Source organism: Petromyzon marinus, chromosome 41 (genome assembly GCF_048934315.1).
Source record: "Petromyzon marinus isolate PM22_M1 ecotype Great Lakes invasive population chromosome 41, UKy_Petmar_22M1.pri1.0, whole genome shotgun sequence".
In the NCBI taxonomy this organism is placed as follows: Eukaryota; Metazoa; Chordata; class Hyperoartia; order Petromyzontiformes; family Petromyzontidae; genus Petromyzon; species Petromyzon marinus.
The window spans coordinates 11,820,072-11,833,529 of record NC_133707.1 but is presented as its reverse complement, the minus strand read 5'-3'; the positions used below and the strand labels follow the sequence as shown (position 1 = coordinate 11,833,529).

Sequence of the window (13,458 nt, the reverse complement as noted above, 5' to 3'; positions counted from 1 at the left end):
AGCGATTATCTCAACGCGCGCTCACGCAGCCGCTCCACACAGGAATCACAGACACCACACCGATGCTTTGTGCTAACTTTTATTCGCGGCGCAAATACACACTCCTTGGGGAATATTTCGCGAGAAGAGCCTAGCCTACCGCTGCCTAAGTGCTCAGTCACTCACACGTCCTATCACGTACCTCTAAGCTCGTCCTTCGGAGGGATAAGGACGAGAGAAAACTTTACCTATCACTGCCTCGTAACAGCACTCGCTGGCATCACACTGATGCTGCGAGCGGCTTGAGGAGGCAGGACGGCAGGGAGCGGGTCTTGGCGGCCCAGAGTCCGAAAATGGCCCCAGCTACTCTTTTTATTCCCTTAACTTCAAAGGCTCGGGGTGACGTCGTACCGCGCAGCCAATCGTGCGCTTACCTGCGCCGTCCTCATGTTACCGTGTCCTCCGTCGAATGCCATGTTGGCGGCGCCGATCACCTATTGTCTCTCGTTGCCCGTTGTCTGGAAGAGCATCTGGCTGGTGAACACACACCCTGCGAGTGTGTATTCGGTATGGGGGCCGAGATGGGGGCGGCAGTGGCGCTGCGATTCTCCTGACCTCATGCTCTCCTTGCTTAATATTCCACCCTCAGTCTTCCCCCCAATGTCGTAAATAACTTATTGTGGTTGGCCCAGTGAACCTTTTCTTTCTGCGCCCAGACAATTTTAAGCCAATTTATGGGCACCGCAATGTGACCTGTCCTGCGAGGATCGACCAATTTCCTGGCACCGGGAAACCATGGGACTTTCCTTCTAGGGACCCTTCGGATGAAAACCCGTTGCGCCAGGCGATGCCCCGCCAGGACACTACGTGCGTGCGCTGCATGTGGGTGCTCAATGTGTGTGCTCAGCGTGAGGCCAGGGGGAGTCGCGGCACTGGCAGAGCGGCACCACATGGTCACTACGCCACTGATAATGTCGTCACTACGCCACTGACCCCCTACGTCTCTACTCTCGCCGCGCTCCAAGCCTCGCGCGGCCACCCGTCCGCAACTCTGCGGGGAGACGCTGCCGCCCGCGTTGCATGAGATCACGAGGGACCTGACCCCCCAGGGTGTGACTGTGGCCGCAGGCTCCCAGACAGCGGAGCGTGTACCACAATCAACCCGCACACTGAGGTCTGTTGCGCGAGGCGATTCAATCCTCCACTCAGCATCTTAGGAAGCCACTGAGCAGATTTCCAAAGGAGATGCATCCCGTTGGGACGATTGCTCCGTCGCACGAAACGAATGAAGCCGTTGCGTCATTTGGCAACCAGTTCAGTCACCGGTCTCTTGTACGATCGCTGCCTCTCCAGGCGGTCGCGTCATCAGTACCCACCAGTCGTGCGTATGTATTTGTGTTTGACACAGTAGGGGGCACAGGTGGTGCATTGGCAAGTGATCTCAGTCAGTCGACCCGTGGCACCTGGGTCTGCCTCATGAACTCCTGCCAGCGGGTGTTTGATAATTCACGTGGCCTAAACGTGCACATAGCCTGGCACAAGCGCCATGGTGACGTCCCGCCACTTTGTGGTGAATGTCGGTTGTTGTGTGTTTGTTTATTTGTTTTTGCTCTTCGGCGGGTAAACGCTTTCCTGGGCGTCTCCGTGTTCGTGCCATTGTAAACGTCGCACTCGCAGTGCCTTGGCTCGTAACGAGCAGGTAGTCTGTCTGAGGCTGTGTCGGCGATTACTGTCTAAGGAGGTTAGGGGGAGTCGGACCGGTTCGTGACGCAGTGGACGTGCCCACCGGGCCCAACAAAAGTCGAATGGAGCATCGAGGCATCGGTGTCCCACCTCCCGTTCACAGCCCTGAACCGGTGGTGGGAATTTCGCGCCGCGTGCCCTCGGTGGTGCGCATCGACGCTGGACGTCGTCTGTCGCTCCACGCCGTGCACGGTCTTCACTGCCGGCTCTCTGGATTATGCGAGCGCCATTCTGGGGGTTTCTGGGTCGCCGCCGTCGACTATGTCACGAACAATTCACCTCCCTGCCCGAGAAACTCGTGGACTGCGCATTTTTGTGTGTGGCCGACAGCTGGCAATGCGGGATTGGCGCGGCGCTCTTGCGGGGAAACTTTGTACCCCCCCCCCCGCCCAACCCGGGATGCGTTCAGCGGTCCTGGTTTTGCGTGTGAAATCCTTTCATGGCGATACGCTTGAAAACTTTCGTGCACTCGCAGGGAAAGAGCGCGGTCGAGCAGAACGCGTCGTCACGATGGTGGTCGAGACTTGACCACGGAGTGGCAGAGCCGCTATTCACCGCGGGAGCGACGGGACAATTGAATCAAATCTGTGCAGGGACGATCGTGTCAATCGTGTGGACCAATCTTTTATATTGGCCACTGCTCGATAACCGATCGTATCAATAGTGTGGGCCAGGCATGATATCGGCCACTGCTAGATAACCGATCTTATCACCGGATTGTAAGACGCACCCCCGACTTTTGCTTTAAAACACAGGGACAAGCCTGCTGCCATTCCGTGCGACTCTTCCTTCAATGCCTGCTCTGCTCACCTTTGTGCCCGCAGGACACACAAGATGTACTACCAGTGAGCGAGCCAGCCGGCTGGGGCGGGTGCTCACGAATGAACGACGGCTCGGGGCTCGCTCGGCCCCTCGCTGTCGGTAGAGAAGAGATACGACGGGGCACACGGCCGGAGAGTTAACAAAATGTACCCTCCGTGACAATGGAACGGACCACAACTCCGCAAGGTGTCCCGAGTCCCGTGTTGAGCACCGACGCGAGCTCGCTTGGCGTTGGGTCGAACCATTATGTCTGTAGGGGTATTTTATTTGCGTTGCTGGAAGTAGCTAACAATCGCCTTTTACACTTTCCTTACTCCGGGCTTCGTTGTCCCCTCCACAAAATCGTTCTTTGTGTGTTTTTAATGTTTTTGATATATGCACACGTAATGTAAACACATTGTATTGCTTTGTATGCAGTATATATTAAAACTGTCTGTGTGGGTCTATTCATTATTCATATTTGCTGCATTATTTAAGAATCGCATCGGCCGAGTGTTGTGCGCGCAGAGCCTTCGCCTGGCCGAGGGGGTGCGGGCCCGATCTGACAACAGGTCATTGTGTGTGTTCGCATCAATTGGCTTGCACACAGAATGCTCAAAACGTCATTTAAACAGAGGAACGATTTCCTCTGCGCATCAATACTGCCGGGGTTTGTTTGTGGCGATTAAGTCAAATTAATTATACACACACATACTGTCACACACATAGATTAGCAACACGCCGATACGCACGCACACACTGACACAAAAGCAGAAAAAAATACACACACATTGATGCACAGACACAGATAAGAGAAAGATCCCCCGTATAGCCTTAACATAATGTTGGGGCAAGTGCTGTTATGGAGCACCTACGAAGACCAGCACGGCACTAAACTACGACACTTATTATTTTACCAAGTAAAGCCCACTGAGCTATCTAGCTCTTTTTCAGAAGCGACCTGGCCACAAATAATATAATTCACTGGTCTACAAATGTTTAGACGTCGTCTGCTTCAGAGATGAAATATGCTGTTTATTATGGATGTTGATGTGCTGTATTCAAATATGACAATTAAAACAACTGATTGGCTCTGTTCACAGGATATTTAAGTTTTTACATTTTACGTCTTGTATATTGTGTAGATAGTGTTTTACTCATAAATTGTAAACCTTTTCACGTGTTTATGGTTGCTTTACATGATAACGTGTCACCTGTCCTGTTCATGTAACACTTTAAAATCAGCAAAAGGGTTATAAATAAAATGTATTATGAAACAAAAGACAAAAACTATTATGTTTATATAAGTACGTAGTTTAGTCCTTATTCAGTGTCTACTCGGCGTTTCTTGGCGTGTCTCTTGTATTGATTAAATGGAGCATCTCTTGTCACTGTCCAGCAATAGTCTGCAAGCATTGATGGGCTCCATTTGCCCTGATAGCGTTTCTCCATTGTTGCAATGCCCCGGTGAAATCGCTCGTCATACTCGTCGCTCACTGCTCTGCAGTTTGGTGGGAAAAATCTAGATGAGATTGTAAAAAATGTATCTTTGGTGACATGTTGCAACCAAAGGCTTTTGTATGCCTTGAGGAGGTTTTCCTCCAACTCCCTGTAGTCTTCTTTGTTGTTTGCGATAAAATGTGTTGACAGTTAACTGGAAGACTTTCCATGCCGTCTTTTCCTTGCCATAAGTGCACTGTAAAATGCATAATTTCGAAGAAGAACACGAATCTGAGGACCAACAAAGACACCTTCCTTCATCTTAGCTTCACTTAACCTTGGAAATTTTCCACGGAGGTACTTGAACGCTGCTTGTGGTTTGTCCATGGCTTTGATAAAGTTCTTCATCAGACCCAGCTTGATGTGTAAGGGTGGTAACAGAATCTTCCTTGATTCAAGAAGTGGTGGATGCTGAACATTTTTCCTCCCAGGCTCCAATGACTGTCGGAGTGGCCAATCTGTCTTGATGTAGTGGGAATCTCTCGCGCGACTATTCCATTCGCAGAGAAAACATCAGTACTAGATTTGAAGCTTTCGTGTCTGCAAGAATCCATACTCTTTGGTTCTATTCGGTAAAGTCACGTAGGTAAAAAAAAAGAAAACAACAAAAATCACGACGTTTCGGCCACAAAACAAGCGGCCTTCATCAGGTGATGAAGGTCGCATCACCTGATGAAGGCCGCTTGTTTTGTGGCCGAAACGTCGTGATTTTTGTTGTTTTATTTTTTTACCTACGTGACTTTACCGAATAGAACCAAAGAGTATAAAACATCAGTACTTTGTGTATCCAGTCTGCAGACCAAGCAAGAGAGCAACAATCTTCAAATCGCCACAAAGCTGCCACTTGATGTTGGTCATAGTTTATGCACCTCAAAAGTTGTTTCATGTTGTCATAGGTTTCCGTCATATGGACTGCATGACCAACTGGAATTGATAGCAAAACATTGCCATTATGCAGCAAAACAGCTTTAAGACTCATCTTCGATGAAGCAATGAACAGTCTCCACTCATCTGGATCATGAACGATGTTGAGGGCTGCCATCACACCATCGATGTTGTTGCAGGCATCAAGATCACCTTCCATTAAGAAGAATGGGACAAGATCCTTTCGACAGTCATTGCTGCAGTCTGGAGCCCAACAGCTCTGCCTTACTTTTAGGTAGTTCCAAATCCCTGACAAGGTCTTTCAGTTCACCTTGTGTTATGAGGTGTGGTTCAGAGGAGGAGGATGGGAGAAAATCTGGGTCATGTGACCTTGATGGTTCAGGACCAGAAGTTGCATCCTCTTCCTCGTCTGACTCAAGTGAGTGATTCTGGTGAATCAGGAACCGGAAGTCTTCTGTGGGGTACTGGGCGTATAGCTGATGGAATGTTTGGATAATGCACAGTCCACTTTTTCTTCTTTGACACACGTTCCCCATCTGGAGGTGCCATGCAGAAGTAACAATTGCTGATATGATCTGTTGGCTCTCTCCAAATCATTGGCACTGCAAAAGGTGTATATTTTATTTTCCTGTTCAACCACTGGCGAAGATGTGTTGCACAAGTGTTGCGGCATATGTGTGGGGCCCACATCTTGTCTTGATCTCCAATTTTTCAGCCAAAATAAAGGTGATAGGCGTTCTTAACCATAGTGTTATACTGCGCTTTTGTGATGAAAAAGTCACTTCACCACCAACATAGCAGAAGTTATCACCACCGCGCAAGAGGAGGTGTGTCGCTAGCACCACGCCTGGCCACCTTTGTCTCTCACGTGGCGATGTTTACACAGCGCCCCAGGTACTCATTTGAGGCTGAGTCTTCCTTGGAGAGCCTCTGGACCGGTTCACAAATTCGCCACTGGTGTTGATCATGAGCTAGAATCGAACTCGGGTCGCCCTGGGTTCGTAACGCAGCATGCTAACCGCTGCACTACCGTTCCCCAGACACGCACACTGACACAAAAATCCAAAAATACCCCTATAGCCTCAACATACTGTTGGATAAAGTGCTGTTTGCGAATACCAGTAGTGATATTTACACGCCGCACCAGGTGCTTATTTAAGGCTGAGTCGACCTAGGGGGGCCCATGCCCGGTTCAGATAATCGTCACTTGTGTGGCCATGAGTGGAAATCAAACTCGAGTCGCGGGGTTCGTAGCGTAGTGCGCGCACCACTACGCTACCGCTCCCCGCACGCTAACGCGTACACACACTGAAACACTGACACACACGTAAACACGCCGAATGTCCAGTTCGGCCCTGCTCGTCACCCGTGTACTGAAGGCAGGGAGCAATCTACCGGTGATATTAAAACGTTACCAGTCTCCGGGGGGATTTAGGAGGCAAAGTGCCCGCGTTTTTACTCCGCCTAGACTCTGGAGCAGGGTTCGGCTACCTGCAGCTCTGGAGCCGAATGCGGTGACTCTTTGGCTGCCCCCTTGCGACTCTTTGGCTGCCCCCTTGTGACTCTTTGGCTGCCCCCTTGCGGCTCTTTGGCTGCCCCCTTGCGGCTCTTTGGCTGCCCCCTTGTGACTCTTTGGGGCAGCCATTTTTTTTAAACCCGTAAATCTTAAACATGATTGATCGTAAAGATAATTGAGTAAATGTGTCAGGGAATGTCGTGGTAACAACAACGTGTACAACAGTAAAACTGTGTTGTTAAAGAATAACTACGGGAGATTTAAAAAATAAACAGACGCAGTTTATTCCATCACATATTTTGTTTATTTAAGTCAGAATGTGTTTGTCACCTGTGTGTATACCCACTGCTGTGTTTGTGTACAATTAGCTGTGCGTGCGATGCGGCTCTCGAACTATTTTGGTCAAAGACAAAAGCAAAAAAGTGGCTCTTCTTCTTCTTTGAAAAGTTGCCGATTCTCTGCTCTGGAGAGTCATCCGATCCCAGACTCGGGGCGCAAACAATTTTTTTTACAATCATGAATTGTACTTAAGGACACGAAATCGGAAACATCACCAAGGAGATAAAACAGCGAAGACTGCAATGGCTATAGGGGCCATGTCCTAAGAATTGAACAGAACCGCGTCCCTAGCATTGCCCTGAGATGGACGCCTCTGGGCAAAAGAAAACCGATGGAGGCCAAAAAGCACCTGCAGAAGAACCGTCCCTGAAGATCTTGATCAGGTGAACCTCACGTGGGGTGAGGCACGGCATGGAGCCAAAGACAAGCACAGATGGAGAGAGCTCATTGTAGCCATATATCCCATCGGGGGTGAAGAGGAGTAAGTAAGTAAGACTCGGGACATGTTTCCTCCCAGACGTAAGCCGTATTTTCACCAAATGTCATCACGAAGCTGCTCACCACAAGATTATTACTATTAATAACCGCACACGGCACGGTTCAAAAACAACCCGGGTTTATAAAACTCAATCTCCCGGTTCTGAATCTGGTGTCAATTTTCACGTCGGATATGAGAATCAAACCAAACTAAAATATAACAACAGCAGCATTCAACAACAAAAATAATAACCTGGCGCAGACGCTGAGACCCAATAGGAAGAAGGCACGGGTGGTTCACGATGTTTTCACGACCTCTCGGAGTGATGACCACCGCGAGACGCGCGGTTATTGCTCGCGCCCAGAGAGGGCCCGGTCCAAGCATCGAGAGAGGTCAAAGATCTCGCCCCTTGTGGCCGCCTGTCCGCTACGAGTCTGCACAGTGGCTACATAACGCTGCGCTCGGTGTTTCTGCCCAGGAGCGGTCACCTCCACGCAACTTGACCTGTTCCTTCTGCTCCCCTTGGGAAAATCGAATTAATGGCATTCCGTTTGTGCCCGGGGCCCGTCTGGCTGCGGCTGTCAGCTGTCATTTTTCTTTCTATCAGCAGCCGCTGTCCAGGGGTCACGTTGAGGCGAGGCCGCGCGCAGTCGCTGTTTCTCTGTCGGCTGTGGTAACCCCCACCTCGCCGCTCTTGGAATTGACTGAGTCGCTGCCTCTGTGCCGACGTTGACAGACCGAGACGGGGCCGCGGTCGCCTCTGCCTGGGTGGTTTGTTGGCGGCTTCCCCATTGTCTCAGAGCTGAGCTGGGTTGGCAAAACGCGAGAATTGTACAGTGGTGGCAGGCAACAGCACCTGAATAAACGTTTCTCCTGCGATTATCTCGTCTCCTTTCGCGTATAATTGATGGGTTTTGTGTTTCATCCAAGCTGCAATTTTTTTATTGTATGTGGCCTTGTCATGCTGACTCTGCTGCGACGCGTACGAGCGCGTATGTGCGCAGACCGATCATCTAAACCGGTCCTGGGTCTCCCCTAGGTCGACTCAGCCTCAAATGTGTACTGTACCTGCTGCGGTGTGTCAACATCGCCACTGGGGAGACAAAGGTGACCGGGCGTGGTGATGACCACCCAGCCCCTCGTCTGCCATGTCGGCCTTCATTGGATGTTCGCGAACAGCACTTGCCCAAAAAGTCTGTTAAGGCCAGAGCCGTCCCTAGGACATGGCGAATCGGGGCGACTGCCTGGGCCCCGCGGTTTTGTTTTGGGGGGGGGGGGCGCGCTTCGACGTCACGGTGTTAGATGTAATACTTCCCGTTCCGCTTGAAGAGGTAGAGGGGCCCACACGGTGGCATTTGCCCCGGGCCCCGCACCCCCTATGGACGGCCTTGAGTCTAATGCCTACATGGGGAGTCGTTGTCTTTGTGGAGACCGAGGCCATGCGAAACACAACGGTATGTGTGTACATACATACAAGGTATGTGTGTATCTATGTTGAACTTCTTTCACACCGTACATAGCCTACCGTGCGAATCGGAGGTGCGGGGGAAGGACAACAAACTAAACACAAAAGGTAGTTCTAACAAAAAAAATTCAATCTAGATTTATACGTGCATTGTTCCTAATATCGGAAGGAAGAGCGTTCCAGACGGCCGCAGAAGCGCATCTCAACGCGCGCGATGCAGTGACCGTCTTTGTGCAATGGCTAGCCAAAACCGGCTGCGAGGATGACCAGAGGTCGCGTGATGGTTTATGCTCCGAGACGAGATCGGTAAGGTCGTCCACGACACCCACGGGAAGAGATTTCACAACATCTGTGTGATCCACCAATCTTCACCTTCACAGTGCTGTTCAATCTTTCTGTAACCTATATTGTAATTGCCCTGTGATCAGTCCAAAAAATAATCTGCCCGAGCCGACTCGCGCTACGGGGAGTTAATGATTTAACATTGATTAATGTTCGTGCAATATTTTACATTTCTCATGTAATTATGACACGGTGGTTTGTGCCCTGATTTCTATTCACTGAATTGCTGCAACTTTATTTCGTTGTAATTTTGGTCACTTTGGTGACTCCAGGTCGGTCACTGCATCGCACTCAGATGCGCTTCTGTGGCCGTCTGGAACGCGCTTCCTTCTGATATTATGAAACCACTGGAACTATGCACTTTTAAATCATCTAAATATTATTGCATTTTGTGTTTAGTGTGTTGTCCTTCTCCCGCATCTCCGCTTAGCACGGTTGGCTACGTACGGTGCAAAATAAGTTCAACACACATACAGGTCACTCTTGCAAACGGTTGAAAAAATAAAACTTGACCTCAAACGTGAACTCTGAACACAGCTTTAACTCTTATCCGAGTCAAATGACAGGGGCGAGTTCGCTACAGAGCTGGAGAACCGTCTCCACCACCGAGGACCGAATAGGACTTTTAAACAACTTTTGGCGAGCAACCACACACCACAACACACACACATCTAATTTGTGGTGACGTCACCACTGCGCTTGTACCAGGCTCGGTGCACCTTGAAGCGATCACATGAGGTGTCGAAGGCTCACTGCTGGCAGGTTACGCAACAGACCCAGGTGTCACAAGTTGACTGACTGAGAAGACTGGCAGATGCAGCACCTGTGCTCCCCACTATATCTCCTTGCTGCGTTTTAGCCGCCCGGTGCTCTGAGCTGTTTTTTTTTAGCCTCGCTCCACCTTGCCCTCCGTTGTTGCCGGAGGGCGACTGCCTCCAACTGCTCAGTAGCGTCCTTCACGAGCCTCCTCCTCCTCAACAGAGGGTGATCTTCACACCGGTGATACCAACCAGTCTTCGGCAAGGCCACTCAGCTCCACATACTTCTGTACCACATCAGTTAATCTCTTCTCTAGCCCATGCCGCGCCCGTTTAGCCCCCTCTAACAAAAGCTGATTGGGCATGCGGTGGCTGAGAATGCGGGCTACGTGACCCAGCCAATGCATCCTTGCCTGCCGGAGGAGCTCACTGGAACACTCACACGGATGTTGTGACATAGCGCTGACTGTTGTACAGCAGCTGCAACTGCAGCTGTACACACGCCGTTGAGGACATACACGGCTGTGTGTGTGCCGGCAGGGCGGAGAAACTGGGGCAAGGGTCACGGTAGACCTCGTGGGGAAGCCCCTGGAACCCTCTGGTGGGTTCGAGAAGGGAGGCGCGGCTAGGGCGGAGCCAAGCCGCGCCGAGGGGAATAAAAGGAGCGGAGAGCGAGAGCTCCGGGCTGCAGGTTCTGGGAGTGGACTCGTCTCGTCAACGCCCTCGTAGTCGCCGCATTCGTCGCTGCCGCCTTCGCCCGATCATTGCGTGGCCGGACAGTTGTTGGCTGTCCCGGTCGACGCCATCGGTGCAACGCGGACAGGGTCGTGTCTGGGACGGGTCGTGCTGCAGCGTGGTCGTGAGAGAGAGGAGGCCCGAGTTGGTGGCGTGCACCCGACAACAACACTAAAAGGGGAGGACGGTGCCTCCTGCGACTACCCCGACTGAGTGTGTGTGCGACGCACGCCACCCGCACGCACACACACGCCTCGAGCGAGAACGAAGAAGAGACGCACGACACTACACGTACATACATACACAAGCACACACATCTCAGTCGCTCATACCACGACAAGAGGCTGCTTTGACACTTGCAGGGCCTCATCATGACAGTAATGTCATCAGCAAATGTCTATCCACTGCTGAAGGCCTCTCGCCGACGTTGCCATCCCTCGGGGTACGCTGCTGAAACCACCATCTCACTGCGTCACGTGAATTGACCTCGCTGTGCTTGTGAATGAGACATTTGGTCTTCTGCTGCGGTTCATCGTTCGCCATGATCAGTCCACTGCTGGATGAGGCTCTCGGGTCGTCTCGACGGCCCACGCGTTCTCTCAAGGACACGAGTTTGTTGGATGGTCCTTGCCTGACCTCTGGTGGTATAAACACATTAGTGCCTGATAGGAAGGACGACAAATACAGAATATCACTTTTATTCTTTAGTTATTTGGAGGGACAGATCTGTGGAGGTGTCTGTCTGCTTATTTATGAAGTACTTGACAAATATGATGTGACCACTTTATTCCAACCACAGTTCAAACTTACTGTGTAGTACATCCCATCATCCCCAAGCCTTCCACCACCACACCCACCCGAGCACACAGGACTGCACCAACCCAATGGATTATGCGAGGTTAAATATTCCCATCAATGCAAATAAAATACAATCTCATAGGTACTCACCTGTATTACAATTCCTTCAGTAACAGGTGAAGCCGTCATGAAATCCAGTGTATGCGTTAATTGAACTCGACTTTAGCTTTGGCTATCGATTTGTTGATCATTCCCACACACGTGTTGTGAAGAAGAGCCGAGGCCCGAAACGTCACCTGTCATGTATTTCAGTTTAAGGCCACACACACATTGTTGTTGACACACACAGTGTGATTATTGGCACACAAACATAGGGTGTGGTTGACACATTGTTATGATTGATACAGGGTGTGATAATTCAGACTGCGATTAATGATAGTGTGATTATTGACACACACACTGTCATTATTCCACGTTGCCCAAGCACAACAGCCCCATCAGTGATGGGGTGGATTTTTTTTTATGACGCAACATTTCCCAGGCAGGCGATTCGTTTTAGTGGGAATTATGGTAAGGCCCTACCTCCCTCTTCGTGGCACGCTCCAGGTTCAGCAGCAGAATCTACAACTCCTCTAAGATACCAGATCATCAGCATACAGTACATAATATCGTTGACCAATAGGTAGCAATCCCTTGATCGAACCCGTGTATCGATCAGCGTCCAATTCTATATGTAGCAGATAACAGTTCCTCTGGTACAGCCATGGAAAGCTTTACGAACTACGTGGTAGAAAAAGACGTTAAATAATGGGGAGCCAGAGGTCATCCCTGTCGCACCCCAAGGTGAATGGGGATTCCCGGCCACGTAGCTTTTTACCCGAGCCTGCCAACCACCATGAAGGTCCTTAATGATTGTGAGCAGAGTCAGGAATCCCAAAAAACACGAATAATAGCCCTGGCCTACTGAATCATAATAGTTATATTAATCATGGAGGAATCTGATGAGCTATAAAGCTTGTTTCACACAAGTCCAGGAGGGGCGGGTCAGAAAGTTACAACAACGATGAATACAACAAGGAAATATGAGTGCAAATTAAATAAAGGTAAGCAAAATAACAGTTTAAAGAGGCTTATGATCGTATCATAGGCTTTGACCAGGTAAATAAAGCAGAGACGGAGGTCCCATTGACATTACTTAGGGGCCGTCCATAAATGACGTCACGCACCTGGGGGGGGAGTCAGACATTTGTGACGAGGGGGGGGGGGAGTTTGAGAAATGTGACGTCACATCAAAATGCGCAACTTTAAATATAGACAACACGTTCTACTTAATTAAATAGACTTTTCAATAAATGTTTTCTCCTACATCAGAGTGCAGCGCCACATTAAATACGCACTGCAATGACAATAGTTTAAAGCGATTTTAAGCACGTTTTATTTGGGGGGGGGGGGGGGCAAAGCTTTGTGACGTCATGAGGGGGGTCTGACTTTTTGTGACGCCGTGTGACGAGGGGGGGGGGGTCGAAAATCGTCCGAAATCGCGTGACGTCATTTATGGACGGCCCCTAATACACCTCTGCTGTAGCAGACGGACACAGATTTTTTACACACACGCGGTGTGATTGACACACGGTGTGATTATTGGCAGTGTGATTATTCATACACACAATTGATTATAGATACATTGTGATTATTATTGACACACACACAGTGTGATTATTCATACACACCATTGATACATGGTGATTATTATTGACACAGTGTGATTATTCATACACACCATTGACTATCGATACATTGTGATTATTAGTGACATAGTATGACTGGCACGCACGACAACACACGGTGTGATTGACACATCGTTACGTAATTGACACGCGGTGATGGATTAATCGATCACCGATCGCCCAGCAGTAATCGCCTAAATCAAATCGATTCAAAAATCGATCGTCTCGACACCCATCGCTTCGTTATTCGCGTCACAAGGCACGCGTCCTCTCCCGCGCGAATCGCTGGTACCGATTCCTCAAACTTCGAATTATAAAATCGCACAGCGGATCGATTCCCGCCCCCGTCAACGCAGCCTCGACGGTGGCTTCCCTCCCACCCCCCGCCGAGA

At 50.0% G+C, this 13,458-nt stretch overlaps 1 protein-coding gene across 1 annotated transcript in view; it reads left to right on the top strand.

Moving 5' to 3' along the window:
- CXCL14 (C-X-C motif chemokine ligand 14) overlaps window positions 1–3,621 on the top strand; it is a 34,078-nt gene extending 30,457 nt beyond the window's left edge. The window contains exon 4 of the mRNA XM_032969176.2: window positions 2,547–3,621. Coding sequence (XP_032825067.1) covers window positions 2,547–2,571 — 25 coding nt within the window. The 3' untranslated portion in view covers window positions 2,572–3,621. The remainder of the gene's footprint in view (window positions 1–2,546) is intronic.
- The last annotated feature ends 9,837 nt before the right edge of the window (window positions 3,622–13,458 follow it).